The 21,584-nt window shown below is 41.4% G+C and overlaps 1 protein-coding gene across 12 annotated transcripts in view; it reads right to left on the reverse strand.

The window, feature by feature from the left end:
- Positions 1–21,584, reverse strand: part of Cpeb3 (cytoplasmic polyadenylation element binding protein 3) — a 193,835-nt gene that overhangs the window by 71,838 nt on the left and 100,413 nt on the right. For 9 of the 12 annotated variants that reach the window (XM_036167847.1, XM_036167923.1, XM_036167866.1 and 6 more), the window contains one exon: positions 10,268–10,291. The exons of the other annotated variants lie outside the window; for them this stretch is intronic. In XM_036167847.1, the coding sequence (XP_036023740.1) occupies positions 10,268–10,291 (24 nt within the window). The remainder of the gene's footprint in view (positions 1–10,267; positions 10,292–21,584) is intronic. 12 annotated transcript variants of the gene reach the window in all.

The following is a 21,584-nucleotide window of genomic DNA, read 5'->3' on the forward strand; positions in this document are numbered from 1 at the left end:
GAAAAACCAAAAACCAAAAAACCAAACCAAAACAAACAAACAAACATAAAGATAGTGTCTCAAACATTCCAGGCTGGTCTCAAACTCCGTACTGAGGATAAACTTAAGTTTTAAAAATTTATTTTTAATATATGTGGGTGTTTTGCCTGCATATAGGCTTGTATATCATGTGGGTACCTGATAAACTCAGAGGTCAGAAAAGGGTACCAAATGCCCCGGAACTAGAGTTACAGATGGTTGAGAGCTACCATGTGGATGACAGGAATCTAACCCAGGTCCTCTGGAAGAGCAGCCAGTGCTCTGAGCCACAGAACATCTCTCCAGCCTTGACTCTGAACTTCTGCTCCACCTGCCCCCACCTCCCAAGTGCCAGGGTACACCACCACACTGGGTTCTATGTAGTCTTGGGGTCTGAACCCAAGTCTCCATGCATGTTAGACAAGCATTCTACCAACTGAGTTACATCCTCAACAAAACCGGCTTTTCACACGGATGCCCTGAAAACTGTCACCCTTCCGTCAACTCTACTTGCTGCTGTGTCAGATCACGTCTCTGAGCCACCTCGGATTATTCTCGGTCCCCAAGCCTACAGTAGCTTCTATCACCTCTACTAGCGATCTGAACCCAGGGAGTAGCGGGACGGGTTGAGATTATGGAGAAATCAGTGACTATCCAGATGGGTAATGAGGAAGTCTTCAACCAGAGCAGTGAAGAAGTGGCAGATATCCAAGACATTCTCGAACAAATAGAACCTTGTTTCTTGTGACCAACATAACCACAGCTTCCCCAGAGGAAAATAAAAGCAAGCTGTAAAACTCTGGACAGTTTTTAAAATCAGCTGTGGGAAGTTAAGACACTTCCTAAGGCCTTAAAAGCCAGCCTCTGTCTTATCAGCAGCACGTAGAGTGGTACAGGCCTTAGGAATGAAGGCAGCCTTGGGGACAAAACTGCAAACAGTGAACATGGAGATGTTGTTTCCCTAACTACAAGAAGGCACTAAGAATATGGGTTCCAGAACCCAATCCCGAAATCCACTAATCTAATTTGTCAGGCTTAAAATCTGCAACCTGACCCTAATGATTCCTATGGTAAAGTTTAAGAACCACCCAAATGATATGATCTGTCTGCAGCAGGTAGCCACTGAGAGAGATTTGTATGAAGTGATTAGAATTTAGGAAGCATCCAGGTGAAGGAAAATATAGCCTCATGATTAAAATATAAAATCTTCAATCAGCTTCACTGTAACATGACTGCCTGAAGTGCTGATGGGTAAAAAACAACAACAAAACAACAACAAAACAACAAAACAGCCTGCTGTAGGAAACACTCGAAAGACACAACTTGTAGGGTTAAGGGAGGGTTGAAGGTACGGTTCAGGGGCAGAATACTTCTTATTTTGCATAAGGTCCCAGGTTCAAGATCCAGCAGGAAAAAAAAAAATGTCAACCTGGTTTACCTAGGGCGCCCCAGGACAGCCAGGACTTCAAAGATCTGCCTCCAAAAAGTAAAGACAGCCATTGTTTCCCTCTGACTAGTCATAAGCTCCTGAAGGACTGTTCACTTATTTCTTTTGTAATGTATGTGTCCGGGCGTCTCCTGTGTTTGCCCTGTTTCTGCAGGGACCTATCAGTGGTAGAAGAGGAAGCTGGAGCCACATGCCTGATTGTGGGTGCTGAGAATAGAACATCATAAATTTAGCACTTTGTTAATGTGAGGGGTGACTTTTGAACTAGTTGACCAAGAGGCCAGTGTTGCTTTCATTGCTTGGACACACACCAGGGTAAGTGAGAGCACTGGTATTCTGAACAGTCCACTGAACCCTCCTGAGGCTGTTATCCATGTAGTCATTTAGTTGGAATATATCCACACTCAAAACAAATTGTCCCAGATGGGCTGTTTGGCACACACCTGAAATCCCAGCTGAAGTAGGAAAATCTCAGGTCTGAGGTCAGCAGTACCCCAACCTACCCAGGTCAGCAAGACCCTACCTTAATGTAAATAATAGTGATTGGGTTGGAGATGTGCTGGGGATGGGCTACATGAGATACTGTATCAAAACAAAACAAAACAAAACAAAACAAAACAAAACAAACAATCCAACAAAGCCATTCCTAGGGAAACTGCTAAAATTTTAATTCCTGGACATGTTATTAGTAACTGAATCTTAAGAAGCCGCACATGAGCTGTCCCACGTTCCTGCCTCACTATCTAGCACTCCCCTGACATATTCCTTTCCTTTAAGGGAAACATTCCCCAACACCAAAATGCTCTAAACAATCCACATCATGTCTTAAAAGAAGTGCACTCCTATGTGAAGATAATAGAAGTCTGAATTAGAACCTCAAGATACTCCCACAGAAAATGCATATCCGATATTCCAACAGAAGGGAATGGAAAGGCTTCTAGACAGTTCCAACTTGGTCATGTGACTTTCTACGCTCTGCTTCTGTATACACTCTCAGTTACTGTCCAGAGTGTAATGTCTGAGCCAGCAAGTAAAGGAATAATAGGAAAGTGGCAGTGACCTAAAACTAAAAGACCCCAGAATCAAAGTACCCGGTGACCTAGAAGAAGACCCCAGAATCAAAGTACCCAGTGACCTAGAGGAAGACCCCAGAATCAAAGTACCCGGTGACCTAGAGGAAGACCCCAGAATCAAAGTACCCGGTGACCTAGAGGAAGACCCCAGAATCAAAGTACCCGGTGACCTAGAGGAAGACCCCAGAATCAAAGTACCCGGTGACCTAGAGGAAGACCCCAGAATCAAAGTACCCATGACCTAGAGGAAGACCCCAGAATCAAAGTAGCCGGTGCCCTGGAAGTGCTAGGAGACAGGGAAGCTTCTTCACGCTATTCCTCCCCAGGAAGCTCCTTCCTGCAGCAAATGATGGGAAGAGCAGAGCCAGTGGCCATGCTGTGCTTCTAAACATGTCCAAACACGAGCTCTTACTGAAGCCCCTGCCATGACCCTAGCTGTCCAGGGCACCTTCTAGTCCAATACTTGCATTTTCAGAAATCGGCTGAAGAATTTAACAAAAATGGATAATGAGAAATGGCTTCCTAAAAATAAATAAATCAAGTATCTCCATGGAAACTGAAATCGTTTCCAGTTTAATCTCCAGTCTTCCACTTTGGAAAAGACAGATCCTATCAGTGTCTTCCTTCATAATGTAAGAACTGATCCAGGTGAAAGGCTTCTAGATCTCGAGGGACTCCAGGCTCTTTATCAAATATGTTTCATTTGTTTGTATGCTTGGATCTGCTTCTTTGTTTTCAGACAGGCTTCACTATGAAGCCCAGGGATGCCTCAAAATCTTGATCCTGTCTCAGCATACTCAGTGCTAGGATTAGAGGCACATGCCACTATGCCCTGCACAGAAATCTTACATGACAAAAACAGACTTTATATTAAAAAGTGATGTAGCCGGGCAGTGGTGGCGCACGTCTTTAATCCCAGCACTTGGGAGGCAGAGGCAGGCAGATCTCTGTGAGTTCGAGGGAGCCTGGTTTCCAAAGCAAGTTCCAGGAAAGGTGCAAAGCTACACAGAGAAACCCTGTCTCAAAAAAAAAAAAAAAAAGTGATGTATCTTAGGCATCATAAACTTATAAGCAAATTCTTATTAATTACTTTTTGTTTTTTGGAGGCAGGATGTTATTATATAGCCCTGTCTGGCCTGAAACACACTATACAGACTAGGCTGTCCTCAAACTCGGATCTGTCTGCCTCTGTCTCTGCCTCCTGTGCGCTAAGATAAAAGGTGTGTGCCAACACATCCAGTTACAATAAAACTCTTACTATCCACCCTAAATTCTCTTCTCCCACTGCCATTTTAAGTCCTGGAATGACAATTCACCCCACAGCTTCCGCCAGAACCCAGACATCACTCTGGTCGCCTTCTGAGTGACTTGTCACACTCAATTCATTGGCATGATGCCATCCTTCCAATTCTGTTGCTTCTCTCCAGAATACATCATTGTTCATTTCTCTGCAACCTCACTGCCATCACATTAACCTAACTTCCATCATTTCTGTTATCTTGACATCTCCTAACTAGGTAACCCTCTTCTATAACCATTCCTCTTCAAGCAGCAGGATGGTGTTTTGAAACATAAATGTAATCATTAGGCCCTTGTGATGATATTTTATTTGTGCACCCCAATAAAGCTTATCTGAGGATCAGAGGGAAAAGCCAGCCACTATATTAAACATGGAGACTCTGTCTCAACAAACAAAAAGCCCCAGATGCCTCTTCGTCCTTTGGGCTTCACTTTGAGTATCACCTGACCTCCACCACTAAGCTAGGTATCTCCCATCTGTCCTTCCTAGTACTTAAAAACAAAGGGAGAGGGGAAAGAATGGCAAAGAGAGTTTCATGCAGCTCAGACTGGCCTGGAATTCACTAAGTAGCCAAAGCTGGCCTTGAACTCCTAATCCTTCTGCCACTACCTACCAAGTTCTATGGTTACAAGCTTACAGCACCCTAGCTTACATGCTTAGGCTTTTAAAAAATCATTTTGCTTTCATTATTGTGTTTTGTGAGCTCATGGGAGATGGTGCGCATGTGGAAGTCAGGGGACAATTTAGTGTAGTTAGTTCTCTTTTTCCATCTTTTTCCCCCCTCTTTTTCCATCTTTATGTGGGGGTCTAGAGATTGAACTCAGGTCACCAGATTTATGCAGGAAGTGTCTTTACCCACTGAGCCACCTCACCAACCTCTTGCTTTTATCAAATGAATAAAAGTATTTGAGTAAGCTCTGAACAAGCGAGAGACCATGTCTGGAGTCTAGAACCAGGTAGACATGCAAACACGTAATGAACAGAATAGGTAGAAGGCCCAGAATTCCATTTTCAATCTTCCTTCTGGATCCTCCCATATCAATTTGTCAGAACAGTCCTCTCATTCCCATTACTATATTGACCAATAACAATCAAGACATTACAATCACAAACATTAAATTCAACTCATGTCTATTTTTCTTCATTCCAGAACCATTTATTCATGTCTTTCAATAGACACAGTCATAGGGCTCAGTTTGTATTAGCAGAATGCCAGGCTGGTACCATGGTCTCACCAGTACAGCTGCAAGGCCCTCTTGGAGCTGGCTTGCCACAGAAAGATGACCTAAACTCATTAACCCAAGTTTGTTTTATTGAACTTTAGAACTTTGTAACTAATTAAGCCATCCATTAGTGTACATATATGTTTATGGCCTAAATATTTACAATAGTAATGCCAATCTGTCTTTGTATTTGCTCATCTACACTGTTCAAATAGAAATTTTTGGATTTTCCTTGCTGTTGTATAACTAAGAAATTCTGTTAAACATCAAGGTGTAGAACTGAAGGTACAGCTCAATGGTAGAACATACGTTTAGCATGCATGAGGACTTGGGTTCAGCCACCAGCAGCAAACACATACATATATGCATGCATGCACAAACACACACACTATTGGCACAACTAATCTATCTACTTATATAGACAACTGCCCCCATGAGCCCGGAAAAACTCAAACTCCTGTAAAACTTGAAATTACAATATTCATTAAACGTGCAAGCTGCAAGAATGGTAGCATCTGCCTATAAGCTCAGCCTGGGGAAAGGGAAGGTAGAAGCATTGCCACAAGTTTGAGGAAACCCTGGGGCTCTACAGTGAATACCAGGCTAAAAGGGCTACAAAGGCGGACCCTGTCTCCAGAAAAAAGAGCAGGAGGAGGAAAGAAGGAAGGAAGGAAAAGAGGGGGAAAGGTACAAGCAAAGGTCTTCCATGGCTCTATCTAACAGACTAGTTTCCAGAAGGGCTGGGCACACATTACACCTGTTAGAGGAAGAATATTCCTGAAAGATGATGTTAAGATTCTTTGATGTAGCAGACAACATTGTTCTGCAGTAACAAAATAAAAATGAGTATTAATGGAAAAAACATACTTATTTTCCAGTCTTATTCTTTCCCATATACTTCTCCAGCCCACCATTTCCCCAGCACTGGGGATTAAACCAGGACCTCAGACATAATAGTAAGGACTCTACCACTGAGCCACAGCCCCACCTGTCCCTCTCTTCTACTACAAGTTCTCCCTCACCCCTTTCCCCTCCAGCTCCACTGCTAGAATGCTTGGCCATCAAAGAGCCTACCTCCAAAGCTGCCATCCAAGTCTTGGGTCAATGCCCAAGTTCTTTCCTGCTTTCATTATTTGTATCATGAAACCCTCTTTCAAAAGCCTGGCAGATCTGTGCCCAGAGACTCACCTTCTGATTCCAAAGCCATCCATCAACACAGCATGGACCATCTGTGCAAGCTCAGGGACATGACAGTATCACCTCCACACTCTCTTCTTGCTGAATCACACACTAGATACCTTGCTTCCTGCTTTCCTTCCAGTATCCAAAGAGTTCCTCTATTCCAGATTTACTAGAAGATTCCACCGGCATAATTTCTGTTTACAGAACTCATATATTTCACATATATCCCTACTACTTCCCATTCCTAAAGAATTCACCAACATGTATATATAACACATAGAATATGAGTTATAGTAAAGTTCTATTCTTTTTTTACTATGTCCTAAAATTTTTTATTTATTATTGTGGGTATGATGCATGTAAGTTGGAGAGCATGTGGAGAAGACAGCTCCGTGAGTCAGTTCTCTCCATCCACTTTGTGGGTTCCTGAGAGCAAATCCATGTCCTCTTAGGTCTGTATGGCATGGACTTTACCTGCTGAACCATTCCACTTGTCCCTAAGTTCTACTCTTTTTTTATTATTATTATTTCCTGTGCATTGGTGCTTGCCTGCATGTATATCCGTGGGAGGATGTCAGGTTCCCTGGAACTGGAGTTACAGACAGTTATGAGCTGCCATGTGGGTGCTGGGAATTGAACCTGGGTCCTCTGGAAGTGGCCAGTGCTCTTAACCATCGAGCCATCTCTCCAGTCCTTCAAGTTCTATTCTTAATCACAAATAGAATGAAGTAATTCATATATATCAGTGAGTTTACTTTGCAGATGTTTTTGAGTAGTCTAAATGTTAACTTAATCTTTACAACATGAATAATGGGCAATGAAAAGCTTGTCAGTTCATCAGAATTACATCATATATGGCTGAGGGTAAGAGAATTAGATATGAGAACACCTGCCCCATCCCACATGGCTCCATCATTATATTTAAAGAAAGTGATATTTTCCCCTTCTCTCTTGGAATGGAAGAATAAATAAAAAGCATGTATTAAACATTCTCACCTGCTATCTGTTTCTTCTACCCTATACCCTCATTCCCTACTTCATCTATGAGTAGCAATTTGCAGACTTAAGACAATGGAAATCAATGGGAATCAGAATGGTATAGGCAATAGTTAGCACAGCATCTGATACAAAGAAGACTAAGGCATTCAGAATTATTAAAGTCATTCATTCATTCATTTATTGAGACAGAATCTCACCATGTAGACCAGGCTGGCCTTAAACTTGTAGAGATCTATCTGCCTGCCTCTGCCTCTCTAGTGTTGGGATTCAAAGCATGTGCCACTAAGCCTTGCTTTTTGAGGTTTTAAGAAAGGGTGTTGCTGTGGGACCCTGGCTAGCCTGGTGCTGTCTATATATGTCAGTCTAGTTTCAAACATGAGGCAATCCTCCTGCCTCAGCCTCCTAAGCATTAGAAGTACAGGTGTGTGCTACTATGTCTACCAAGTAATTTTTAATAATTTGGCTTTTTAGAACTAGGAGCTCATGGTGCTACTTGGTTGGCCCAAAACTCCCAGCTCAAGTGACCCTCCTGCCTCAGCATTCTGAGTGGCCAGGACTGTAAGCAAATACCATTATTTCCAGCTAATAACTTAAAAATATAAAGCAAACTCTTTTGCATAGATGAGCATTATTTCAAAATAATCCTTATTAGTAAGTATTTAATATGACCATACACAGAGCATAGTGTTAGGCACAAGTCACAACTGTCCTCAAGTAACTTATTTTCAACTGAAGACTCAGGGCCCAAAGGAAAGACAGGAAGAATACAAGGCAGTAGAAGCAGAAGAAAACACTGTCTGTAAGACCACTGGGCAGGACTTCTTAGAAAGGACGAGGCTTGGTAGGGTCGGAGAGATGGCTCAGCAGTTAAAAGCACTTGCTGTGGGGTTGGGGATTTAGCTCAGTGGTAGAGTGCTCGCCTAGCAAGTGCAAGGCCCTGGGTTCGATCCCCAGCTCAAAAAAAAAAAAAAAAAAAAGCACTTGCTGCTCTTGCCAAGGACCCAGGTTCATTTCCCAGCAGCTCACAACCATCTCTAACTCCAGTTTCAGGAGATCAGATGCTCTCTTCTGGCCTCTGTAAGCACCAAGCCTACACAGGGTGTACACACACGTATACACACACACACACGTACACACACACACACACACACACACACACACACACACGCAAAGGCTCAGACACATAACAATTTACAAAAATGAAGTAATTAAAATGAAGGGAAAAGGCTTGAATTTGGTTCCCACTAGTGAAATAAGACTTAGAAGAGTGGCTGAGTGGTCGGGATTTGGCAATGACCAGAGGAGAGCAGAGCATACAGAGGGGTCCAAGGAAGATGGAGTGAGAAGAGATGCTGCTGGCGGTCAGTAGGTCGCACTAGACCATGGGGACCCTCAGTGGGGAGTCAGAGGACACAGACTGAAGGCTCACAAAGATGGAGAGGCAGAAGGAGAGCTACTGAGGGGAAGGACAAGTCCCAGAAAGCAGAGGCGAGTCTCCACACATGGGTGCCTCATGCATGAGGAAAGGGCAGCCCTCCTGTCTACTCTCCAGGAGGGTTCTACTTCCTATGAAAATGCTCTATTCCCTACTCCTTCCTGCATCTTCTACCAACAGGAAATAAGTATTGTACAAAATGGCATAATGATAAGTGAGATAAAGATAGAGATGTGATTAAAGTCTTTAACTTTATGATTATTAAAGTATACATAAAAATAGTACTATTCACTGTTTGTCACCATATTATTTTAAATGCAAGTGACCATGTATACTATCTTGTTGAAGATGTTTTTGACAAAAGAAGCAATTATCTATCATTTGTAAATTTTCTCATTCTAAAGGAAAGCAGTATGTTCTACAGATAAAATTTATGTAAATAAAAGTTACTTTATACCAAAAAATACAAAAATGTATTTTCCCAAAGTAAAAATGATTATAATTAATGTTTCATCACACATACATTAAATTCAGTCGATATTCATTTATCCAATAAATAATAAGATACTATCAATTTAATATCATTATTTTCTCTTTATGACAACCAAAGTCAGAGACCCTCTGATAAAAGGTAAACATTAGCAAATATGAAACAAAGAGGCAGGTTCTAGTATTGGCCCTAGCTTTAACCTGAAGTCACAAGCAAGCAAGTGCAATAGACAGCCAACATCTTGCATTTGTGGAATGCTTGATGGTTATGTACACATTTTCTTAAAACCCAAACTGTGGACATTAGGAAGTTGGACAAGATTGGTTCTATTAACTCATAATTTGCAGATGAGGAAGCCAGCTCTAAGTCACAGGCTGTAAGCACAGCCCAGGTGCTCACCCTAAATCCCACTTTTCCCATCAGCTAGGCTTCCTCTTGCCACTTCTCAAACCATTTGTAAATAGTTACAGATGTAGAAATACTCAAGTGGGGGGAACAGCATTACACAAATGAAAGTTATATTGATTAGGTTTAGGTTTTAAGGGAATAAAGCAATTTTTGTGGTGTCTCTTTAAAGAAACACACACACACACACACACACACACACACACACAAATATGGGTAAAGAACTTGGCAGGGGCCCTAAAATGTAAGCTTCTCCTAGCCTCAGAAGCAGCTTTCCTTTGGATGCCATAGAAAAGATAATCACCAGACAACTTAGTAAAATCAAAAATTGCCCCCCAAAATTAAGCCTCTACCCACTAAATCACATGAAAAGAACATAGAAATACAGGGCTGAAAGATACATACACTTGGTCTTTATTTCCTCATGTTCAGTCACAAAAATCCAAACAAAAAAAACTTCCAGATAAAGTTGTCTTTGCTATAGCTTTATTATGACGAAAAGAACAAATTACCAATAATTATAATAAATAATTATAATAAAAGTAGTAAGAATTACTTTTCTAAAATAATTAAGCTAGAACATCAGGTCATACATTAATTACTGTCTAATATACACACAGGCATAAACACGTACATACTCATACTTACTCACAGTTTGGCAAGCAAAAGATCTCATTTAAAAAAAAAAAAATTACCTCGTCTCCGCCCATAGCTCCTGGCTGCATGTAAACACAGAAGAAAACCATGGGTATTTGTATCAAAATAGTGAATTTAGAAATTAAAGAAATGTTCACACAAACATTTTCAAAGTATTCTTGAAATGTTAATCTGAGGTCCTGTTCAGCTTCAGTGCTAACACACTAGGGAAAAGCCTTCCTGAAGCATTACACCAAATCATGTCAGAGCAACTCAAATGGCTGTGGCGGCTGCTGGAACTGAGCCTCACGCGTCTTGTAAGGGATTTTTTAGGGGTGTATTGGGGCCTGTTATCTATATCAGAGAAAGATAAGAGCTTCTTAAGAATAATTTGTAAACCTCTGTTTGAACTTTATATTACCATCAAACATCACTCACAGGAAAAACATCCTAAATAACTAAAAGTTGTGGCATATGGTGGGCATTCCAAAATTACTACACACACATACATACTTCACAAATGCCCTGAAAATGTATAGAAGGTATATATCATTAGTTCCTTTTTTAAAGAATCCATTTCTGTGAATTTTTTATATGTATGCAAGTTCACATGCATGTAGAAGCACATGTGTGTGTGTGTACACATACATATGGAGTCCTAAAGCTGGTATCATGTGTCTTCCTTCATTGCTCACCACTTTATTCACTGAGGCAAGGTCTCTTCTTGAATCAAGAGTTTGTGAGTCTGACTATTTGCTAGCTACTTGCCCTGGGGATCCTGTCTCTACACCCCCCCCCCCCCCCCCAGTACTGGGATTACAAGCATGCATGCTTGGCTTCTATCTGAGTTCTGGGGATCCAGCCTCCAGTCCTCTCCCACTTTGCTTGGCAAGTGTTTTAATCTGCTGAGCCATCTCTCCGGCCTAGCTTCTGTAAAATTCTTGGTGAAGTCTCTCTTACTCTCCCATTTGTTTTCCTCACCATATATCAATCACAGAAAGGAGAAAATACTGTTTTACACCTGTAAGATGAAAAGCAGCGACAGATCAAGGCCCAAGGCAGCCCATAATAACAGAATTGTGAAGGTTGGCTTCTTCACAACTTAGGCCCAATCAGTGGTTAGCAGAACTGACCTGTGGCTTCATCTATCAGCAGTTACCTACGGCGGTATTCAGATGGAAAGATTAAATTTGAAACCTTCAGTTCTATAAAAACAAATGAGAACTTAAACTGCATACAATCTATTTTTGAAGCATAAAATGCCACAAAACTCATTTACGCTGAAAAGGGATCATAATATGGACTCCTTTGTAGTACAGGATAATAGGAAGGGAAGAAAATGCGTTCCAGACTTCTCAAACAACATCACAAGTCTCACTGCTTTCCACTTCTCTGTCACTCACCTCCACCTTTGACCCCTGTACTTCCCTCCACTCACAGATGAGAAAGGCTTACCCCTGCCTCATTCCCCCACCCTATTACAACCTGCAATGAACCATTCTCTTTGGAATTGACACAGTTACCATTGTTTCCGTCACTCTACAGGGGATGTGTTCCAAAGCATCTAAAAGGGCTCACACTTCTCATTATTAGAAACCTGAAATTCAGCTCCCCAACTCAAGTGTCATAAGTCATAGCTGGCTTCTTAGCGGGACCCCAAAAGAGCAGCTTGCTTCACTCACAGTAACTCGGACAGGTTAACACTTTGACAGAGGTGAAATAAGGTTGGCATTCTATCTTGTCCCTTTGTTCCTTCTCTCCCATTTCCAGTGATGTCACTGTCGCCTGATGCACCACTAAAAAAAAAATCTATACTGAGAGAGAAAATAAAAGTACTTGTATTTCAAAATTACTCAGTGTACTCCTTAACAATAACCCACCACCACCATCCTCTGATTTTGGGGCAGATATTCCATGAAAAAAATCTGATTAGAATACAAAAGTACCAATGACCACTGGTTCTTAGCACCTCGCCTAAAAGAATGAGAACATTGTTCACTAGGTCTATAACTGCTGAACATCTGCTAACACAAAGTGAACAGATCCAGGCTTTAGGGGGTGGGAATGAGGGTGCTGAACTGAGAGAGGGAAGAGGTACAAAAGACCACCATTGGAACTTGAGTTAACACTTCTTTTAAAGTTCATGATTTTAGATTCTTCTCATTTTCCATTTCTGAACAGAATTGTAGATGGGTTCCTGATGACAGGACAGCATACGGAACAGACAACCAATTTAAGAAGCAATCCAAGACACTGAGATTTGTCTCTATTCCTCACTGAGGAATTCAAATATGTTCCACCTTGGTGGTTTTGGTTTTGCTGAGACAGGGTCTTCAGTACAAGCTCCAGCTAGCTTGGAACTCACAGAGATCTGCCTGTCTCTGCCTCAGAGGTGTCTCTGAGGGTTAAAGACATGTGCCATCATGTCTGGCACACCATGCCCAGCTCTGTCTGTCTGTCTGTCTCTCTCTCTCTCTGTGTGTGCATGTGTGTGTGTGTAACTCTATTACATGGCTCCCCAACATGAACTTTGTAGAGGACACTGTTACAGTGCAATGTCAAGATTTTGGGAATGGGGAGATGGCTGAATTGGTCAAGTGCCTGCTGCACAAGCATGAGGCCAAGTTTGAATTCACAATGCACACATAAAACGCCAGGTCTGACCACACAGGCCTATAATAAAAACACTTGGCAGGCCAACCAGCCTAGCCAAATTGGGAATTTGGAAGATTCAGGTTCAGTGAGAGACCCTGTCACAAAAATAAGGTGGAGGATGAGAGAGGAACACATCTAATGTTGACCTCTGGCGCTCTCTCTCTCTCTCTCTCTCTCTCTCTCTCTCTCTCTCTCTCTCACACACACACACACACACACACACACACACACACACACACACACAGATGAACACTTGTTCATGCACACACACAAGACTGGATACTGAACAAACATAGCCTCTTTGAAGAGTACACAGTCAGGAAGAAAATAATACATGACATGTTTGAAAGTCTGTAGAACATAAGCCAATTCTGATGGTAATTTAAAATTTGATTAATTTGTTTATATGAGGACTATTTGTGAATAGACCTGTCTGAATCAAATGCTTCCATTAGAATAAGGTAATGAATACTGAAGAAGAATTTGGGAGGAAAAAAGTAGTGCTTTCCTCTAGATATAAATACAACTCTAAGGAAGAATATTGAATACAAAAACTTCAAATGAGGGAAGGGAGAAATGACATAATTATATTACAAGCTTAAAAATAAAATCATGTCAGCCAGCACAAAATAAAGCACATAGAAAAATAAAAAGGAGTAGGGAGATCCTGTGTGCAGATGTGTCTATTGGAGCAAGAGTCAATGCATTCCTCCTTCTCCCCATTTCCTACTGCAACCTACAAAGTCAGCACCACTTTAATCCCAGCACTCGGGAGACAGAGGCAGGCTGACCTCTGAGAGTTCAAGGCCAGCCTGGTCTACAGAGTGAGTTTCAGGACATCCAGGGCTACAAGTGGGACCCTGTGTCAACAAAAAAGAGGGAAAAGAGGGGTGTGGCTGGATTCCCAAATTAATTCAAAACTATCTTGGTTTCACACCGCAGATTTCAGGTCAGCAGGGTTGCCTCTAACTCTCAAATGCTAGGATTATAAATGTACATAACCACACATGGCATGACTAATTTCTTTTCTGTGTACCATGTATGGATGTATTAATACAGTAAGATGCAATATTTTTGTCTATTACCCCAAAAACTTATTTTTTAAAGTAGTGGTAAGGATTAGATCCATGACTTTGTACATGCTAAACAAACACTGAACTATACCTCTATCCCTGAATTTTATTTTTTTCCTTAAATTTTTGTTTGAGGGATCCACCTGACTCAGCCTTCCCAGCCAGTACTCATGCAACCATAGCCAGCTTATTTATGTGGGTTCTAGGGATCAAACATAGATCAAGTCTTGCAGCACAAGCCCTTCATCAATAGGCTGTCTCCCTAGCCTCAAACTCACAGAGATACCGCTCCCCCCCCCCCCCCAGTGCTGGGATTAAAGGCGTGTGCCATCACCGCCTGGCTCTTTTTAAATTTTGGCTTATCTATATGGAAATGGGCTTCACTATTATGCTTGTGTACATCCTACTTCACAAATGAGTCTGTCAGATATGCTAAGCCTATAGGCTGAAGATGATGCCCCAACACTGCAGAGAAACCTCAGGTGACTGTCCAGGCAGCTGGCTGTTTCTGTCAACTCACATTTTTTTTTTTTTTTTGAAGCTGCTTGCGTGCACTTCCTGTTTTTATTGTTGTTAGGTAATATTTCCTTCTTGGGTCTCTGAGGGAGTTGAAGATTGGACAGTTATAGTTAAAGTTTAGATAGTTATAGTTTTCCTTGTTAAGAATTTTAGAAAAGAAACTCACTAAAGAGTAAGTGTATAAATTTGAAAGATGTTATAAGATAGTTCTGTTAGTAATATGAGTTAGGATAGAAAGTAAATCAGGTACATTTTGGACTTACCAAAATAGGATAGATAATGGAATTATTTTCTCTGAATTTGTCAAATGCAAATGGACTAGACATTGTTTAGGTATTTATTGCTTGTATATATGGTATATAGTTATTGTACTTTTGTATATAGTTTTTCTTATATTAGTTATGACTTTTTTCTTTTTATTAAAATAGAAAGGGGGAAATATGGTGATATTTTATTTGTACTGAAACGTGATTTTATTTGGATGTTAATAAAGTTGCCTGGGGGTCAGAGCTAACAGCAAGCCATAGCAGAAGCTGGGCGGTGGTGGCACACACCTTTAATCCCGATCACATGACAGGCAGATCTCTGTGTTCAAGGATACAGCCAGCATGGAGACACACGCCTTTAATCTCAATACCAACCATAGAGACCTGGAGGTCTGTATAGACAGGCAGTGACAAGGAGGTCATGTGGTTGGGTTTACAACCAATGAGAAGGCAGAACAGGAAGTCAATAAAAAGACACACAGGAAGTAGGCCTCTTTCTGAGGGGAAGGACGACAGCGGCAGTGAAGGGTAAGAAAGGTTGTTTAGTATCAGCTCTTAGCTACTGATCTGACCTCTTGGGCTTTTAGCTCTGCATTTGGCTCTGTGTTTCTTATTTAATAAACTGTTACATCTACATTTGGCCTGGCTAAGCTTTCAGGCTTTCGAGCAGCACGGTTCAGCCAGAAGGCATCCAGTCTGAAGGAAAGGAATGTTGAACACTTTCCAGGTATTGATTAGCCATTTGTACTTCTTCCTTTGACCATTCAACTCATCACCCCAGTAACTGTTCGCCTCAGGGTGGTGCTGATTTTGTACTGATTCTAGATACTAGTCCTCTGCTAAAGGTACAACTGGCAAACATGTTTTTCCTATTCTATAAGCTATCTCTTCATTCTTTAGTTTCCTTTGCTTTGTAAAAACTTACTAATTGCATACAACCCCACCTATTAATCCTTGGGATTATTCCCTATGCTTTCTTCGTAGAAAGTCTGTACCCATACACTACCTCTGCTTTCCTGCAGCAGTTTGAAAGTGTCAGACCCTAAAGTCTTTGATCCATTTTGAATATGCATATATATTTGTAGAGTGAGAGTTAAGGGTCTAGTTACATCCTTTTACATGTGGACACCCAGGTGCCCAAGCACAGTGCTTTGAAGGTACTGCCTTTTACTCTATGCATACTCTTGACACCCTTGTCAAAGATTAGGTGGCTGTAGCTATAGCTACATGTGGTTTGTTTGGTGACCAACTCTTGTTGAACTCCCAATCCTTCTGCTTCCTCCTACAAAGTGCTGGGATGAGAGTGAACACCATTATGCCTGGCTTCCTATTTGTTCCTGTGTTTAAGACGGTATTATACATTAGTATTCCAGGCTATCCTTAAACTCATGGCAATCCTTCTGCCATAACCTCCCGAGTTCTGAGACAGCAAATATGCATCATGCTTGGCCTGTGTCTCCCATTCTATTGGTCTATCTACACTTTGTTTTGTGCTGGTACCATGTGGTTTTTCTTAGTATACCTCTAGAATATGGTTTGAGATATACTATTTGGTACCTACAGTATTGCTGTTTATGATTAATTTCTTTTGTGCTCAGAGGAACTTCAGAATTTTTTTTCTTGTTCTGGGAAAAATGCCATTGGATTTCCTATGATGACTTCATTGAGTCTGTAGATCACATTTGATAATATAGTCATTTTCCCACTATTAAGTCTGCCCATTCATGAGCACAGGGGGTATTTCTATCGTCAACTACTTCCTTCAGTGACGTCTGCATTATTACTACCAGGCAGTGGGTGACACGGGGCACAGTGAGAGAACAACTATGTGGAGCTGTGCTCTCCATGTGCACTTCTATGGATCCAGAGGACCAGCTGAGGTCCGAGGTTTGCATAGCAAGAGCCTTTCCCCACAGGGGTCTTGACAGCCTCAGGGATGTCCATGTTTTAAAGTTTTTATTAACATGGGTGTTGGTGGCACACGCCTTTAATCCCAGCACTTGGGAGGCAGAGCCAGACAGATCTCTGTGAGTTCGAGGCCAGCCTGGACTACAGAGCGAGTTCCAGGAAAGGCGCAAAGCTACACAGAGAAACCCTGTCTCGAAAAACCAAAAAAAAAAAAAAAAAAAAAAAAAAAAGAATCCTTTACAGGGGTTGGGGATTTAGCTCAATGGTAGAGCGCTTGCCTAGCAAGCACAAGGCCCGGGGTTCAATCCTCAGCCCCACAAAAATAAATAAATAAATAAATAAATAAGTTTTTATTATAGAAGTCTTTTGTTTCCTTGGTTAGGTTTACTTTGGTATTTGAGGTTTGTTTTAGTTTTTAGACAGTCTCACTGTGTAGCCCTGGAACTTGCTATAGGGACTAGACTAGCCTGGAACTCAGATCCTCCTGCCTCTCCATCCTGAGTGCTGGAATTAAAGGGATGTTCCACCACGCCCTGTTCCACCTGTGGGTTTTATCCAGTTACTTCTCTTACTGTTTTGATCAGGTCTGAGTTTCCTGGGGAGTTTTTTTTTTTTTTAGGATCTTTGAACTTTTTATTTTTTGGATATAGGGTTTTTCTCTGTGTAGCCCTGGCTGTCCTAGAACTCACTCTGTAGATCAAGCTCATCTGGAACTCAAGAGATCCACCTACCCTTACCTACTGGGTGCTGGTATTAAAGGCCTTCTCCATTACGCCTGGTTCCTGGACTTAATTCCTAACTACCACCACTTTTAAATTATTTATTTTACATGTATGATGAGGGTTTTGCCTGCATATATGTATATATACTACATTAACATTTGGATTTCTTGCCTAAATTTTGTAGCCAGTAAACTAACAAATATATTTGTCTTGTTTTAAGATGTTTAACATACATACCACAGTCACCACAGGGCAGACTGTTACTTGATTACTTTCCTTCTAATTCTGTCTCAAACAAATATACAAAAAGCAAAACTCCCATGCTTATTGGGTATGACAAAATAAGCCTGGATCCCAGCATCTGGAAGGTGACCACAGGATGCTAAAGAATTCAAGGTCATCCTTTGCTAGTCAGCAATTTCCAGGGCCAGTCTAGGGTATCTCAAAAAAACAAAGCAAGCCTTGCAAACAATTTTTATTTTTAAATTTTGAAACAGAGCCTCATGTAGCCAGCCATAGGTGGACTCAGACTCATGTAGTGAAGGAACCTAGAACTTTTCTCATCCTCCTACCTTGCCTTCATGAAATCTAGATTACAGGCAACCAAACCCAGAGCATCTGTATGCTAGGCACCCACCCACTCTACCAACTGATCTACATCCTCAGGCTAGCAAACGTTGTGTCTGTAATTGGCAACTTCATTTTTAAAGGATTTATTTTTTTATTTGTGTGCATGTAAATGTGTTTGGGTACCTTCAATTCTGGAGACCTCAGGTCCTCCTGGAGCTCAGCAGTTGTGAGCCACCTAACATGGTAGGTGCTGGGGATAGAATGTGGGCCTCTAAAAGCAAGAGCAATATGTGTTTGTAACTGCTGAGCTAGCTCTCTCCAGCCTCCAACAATTTTTTGTTTTTGGAGTCAAGGTCTCACTGTGTAGCCTTGGCTTTCCTGTAACTCATTACACAGACCAGGCTGGTTTCAAACTCACAGAGAGCTGGGATTAAAGATATGTACCACCACAACTGGCTTAAACATTTACCATTTGGACAGGTAACACATTAAGTTCTAATCAATGGACTGATGCTGTGGATATCGCTCTGTGTAAATAAAGTTCTGATTGGCCAGTGGCCAGGCAGGAAGTATAGGTGGGACAAGAGAGAAGAGAATTCTGGGAGGTGGAAGGCTGGGTGGGAGGAGACACCACCAGCTGCCGCCATGAGAAGCAACATGTAAAGACACTGGTAAGCCACGAGCCATGTGACAAAGTATAGACTAACAGAAATGGGCTAAATATAAGAGTAAGAGCTAGACAATGGTAGGCCTGAGCTAATGGCCAAGCAGTTTAAATAATGTGAATGTCCGTGTGTTTATTTTATAGGTGGGTTGTTGGACTCACAGGGCTTGGCGGGGGCTGGAGAGCAGCTCTCCAACTACAGACTGAGAACGTAGCTGGTGGTAGAGTACCTCTAGCATGCGTGAGGCCTTGTGTACAATCTTTGCTCACTTGATCTCTTCTCTCTCTCTCTCTCTCTCTCTCTCTCTCTCTCTCTCTCTCATAGAAAAATTCCACATAAGATCATAAGGTTAAGACCAAAAAGTTCCCATTAGATTGTAAACTCAAAAGGCAAGAGGGTGAGGTTTGTCCCCAAATGTTCCTCTTATTTCTTTGTCGATACAGTAGCTGAGAAAACACTTTTAGTCCAGTGATTCTACAACCAGGCAAACAATGACAGAAGATAAGCAGTTCCCTGAAAAACACCAAGAAGGCAAATGGAAACCGCACATCTCTATCTGTTCCGCTCTCGCATTCTTACAGATTACGTGGCATTTGAACTTCTTCCTCATTCCTCTGACCCTAATCCATCTTTCTTGGGAAGATCTTTTCATCTCTTTATAAACTTAAAAAATAACAGTAATGAGTGACAAGGTACCAGCATTACCGAGATACCTTACAAGGGGAATTCTATAGAATGCTTTAATGTATGCTGATAAAAACAGGATAGTCAAAGCGAGTTCCAGAAAAGGCGCAACGCTACACAGAGAAACCCCGTGAAGGAAAAACAAAACAAAACAAAAAAAACCAAACAAACAGAATAGTCTACTGATAACTTATCATGAACCAGGGACTGAACTTTACCTGATTGATCTAGCACCTAATTGGCCTGAGAACTTCCTTACTATAGAGAAAGGCACTAAAATGTCTAGCATTGACCCAGTGTATGCCCCACCACTAAGCTGAGGCAGGAGAATCAAAAGAGTTGCAGACCAGACTAGGTTATGATGTTAAGACCTTGTCTCAAAGAGAAACAGAACAAAAACCCAGAGCATCTGTTTTCAACAAACCATCTTCTCCAGACCCATGCCAAAAGTCTTTTTTTGTTTTTTGGTTTTTTTTTTTTTTTTTTTTTTTTTTTTTTCTAGACAGGGTTTCTCTGTGTAGCTTTGGTACCTTTCCTGGAACCCACTCTGGAACCAGGCTGGCCTCGAACTCACAGAGATCCACCTGCCTCTGCCTCCCAAGTGCTGGGATTAAAGGCATGCACCACCACCGCCGGGCTCATGCCAAAAATCTTACGAGATCTCTTCAAACTTGATATAAATCTTCAATTTTTGATTATTTGAGAAAGTCAATACTTGCTAATTCTACAATTATGAGCTCTAAAATAAGGTAGAGAATTACAGAGAGAAGAGTAGACAAACAGAAGGATAATGATATGTTCAGGAGTCCACAGCACCAATGCTGGGCCTGTTGGTCAGTGTTCCAAGTTTCCTGCCTACTAACTAGGCACCTCTCATCTAGAAACAAAGGTTCCTTCATAAAAGAAAGCTACCAAAAATAACATTTTCATAAATTTTGGAACAGTCCCAGCCACAAGAAGCTCTTCATTTGCCCCACACCTAGCCTAGATCTTATCCTGAATAAAAGGTAGTTTCCACTTTGCAGAAATATACAGATAAGGAGAAACACCAATATTTAAATTACATACCACCTCCGGGCAGCGGTGGCACACACCTTTAATCTCAGCACTCGGGAGACAGAGCCAAGAGGGTCTCTGTGAGTTCAAGGCCAACCTGGTCTACAGAGTGAGATCCAGGACAGGCACCAAAACTACCCAGAGAAACCCCATCTTGAAAAACCAAAAACAAAACAACAACAAAAATTTACATACTACAAATGGGAAGCTTGTGCAGTATTTTTCTTATTTCACTTAACATGTTTTCTAGGTTCATCCATGGTGTTGCTAATGACAATGTTTCAGTTATATTATTTATTGTGTGTGTATGTGTGCACACATACATGCCAAGGTATTTGTGTGTGGGTTATAGGACTTTTTTTTTTTTTTTTTTTTTTTTTTTGGTTTTTCAAGACAGGGTTTCTCTGTGTAGTTTTGGTGTCTGTCCTGGATCTTGCTCTGTAGCCAGGCTGGCCTCGAACTCACAGAGATCTGCCTGGCTCTGCCTCCCAAGTGCTGGGATTAAAGGTGGGCACCACCACCGCCCAGCGGTCATAGGACAATTTGCAGAAACCGGTTCACCTTCCACCACAAAGATCCAGGGACTGAACTCAAGTTGCCAGGCTTGGCAATGAGTGGCTTTACTTGCTGAGTATATGTATGCTACTATGTATACATACACCACCCATCCTTTGATGGATACCTGGCTACTGCAAATAGTACTTTCAGGAACATGGCCATGACGAAGCTGTTTGATTGCTGGGTCATATGACAGTTCTATTTTTAATTTTTTAAAAAGAACACCCACATTAGAGGGGTACTATTAAGGGCTGTGCTAGTTAATGTTGACCATTAGCAGGATGAGGAGGGGGCACTTTTCTCCACATCTTGCCCAGTACTCACTATCTTTTTTGTAAGAGGCATTCCAATAGAAATGAGGTACCACCTTCTCGTAGTTTGGATTTGCAATTCCTGAGTGATAAGCAATAGAGTTTTTGAGTTTTGTTCTATTTTTAATTTCTATTGGCTATTATTTGCATGTCTTCTTTTCAGAAAAGTTGAATAAGAACTTTTACACATCTTAACCAATTTTTGTGTATGTGTGTATGTGTGTTTGCATGTGTTATTGTGTACAATGTGTGTAGAAACTAGAGGTTGACTTCAGGTGTCTCTCAGTTGCTCTCCACCTTAGGTGGGGATTGGGGGTTGAACTCAGGTTCTCTTTCTAGCATGGAGGCACCCCTCTAGCCCCTGATTCAGTTATTGTGTATGTTCACAC

Source organism: Onychomys torridus, chromosome 1 (genome assembly GCF_903995425.1).
Source record: "Onychomys torridus chromosome 1, mOncTor1.1, whole genome shotgun sequence".
Taxonomy (NCBI): Eukaryota; Metazoa; Chordata; class Mammalia; order Rodentia; family Cricetidae; genus Onychomys; species Onychomys torridus.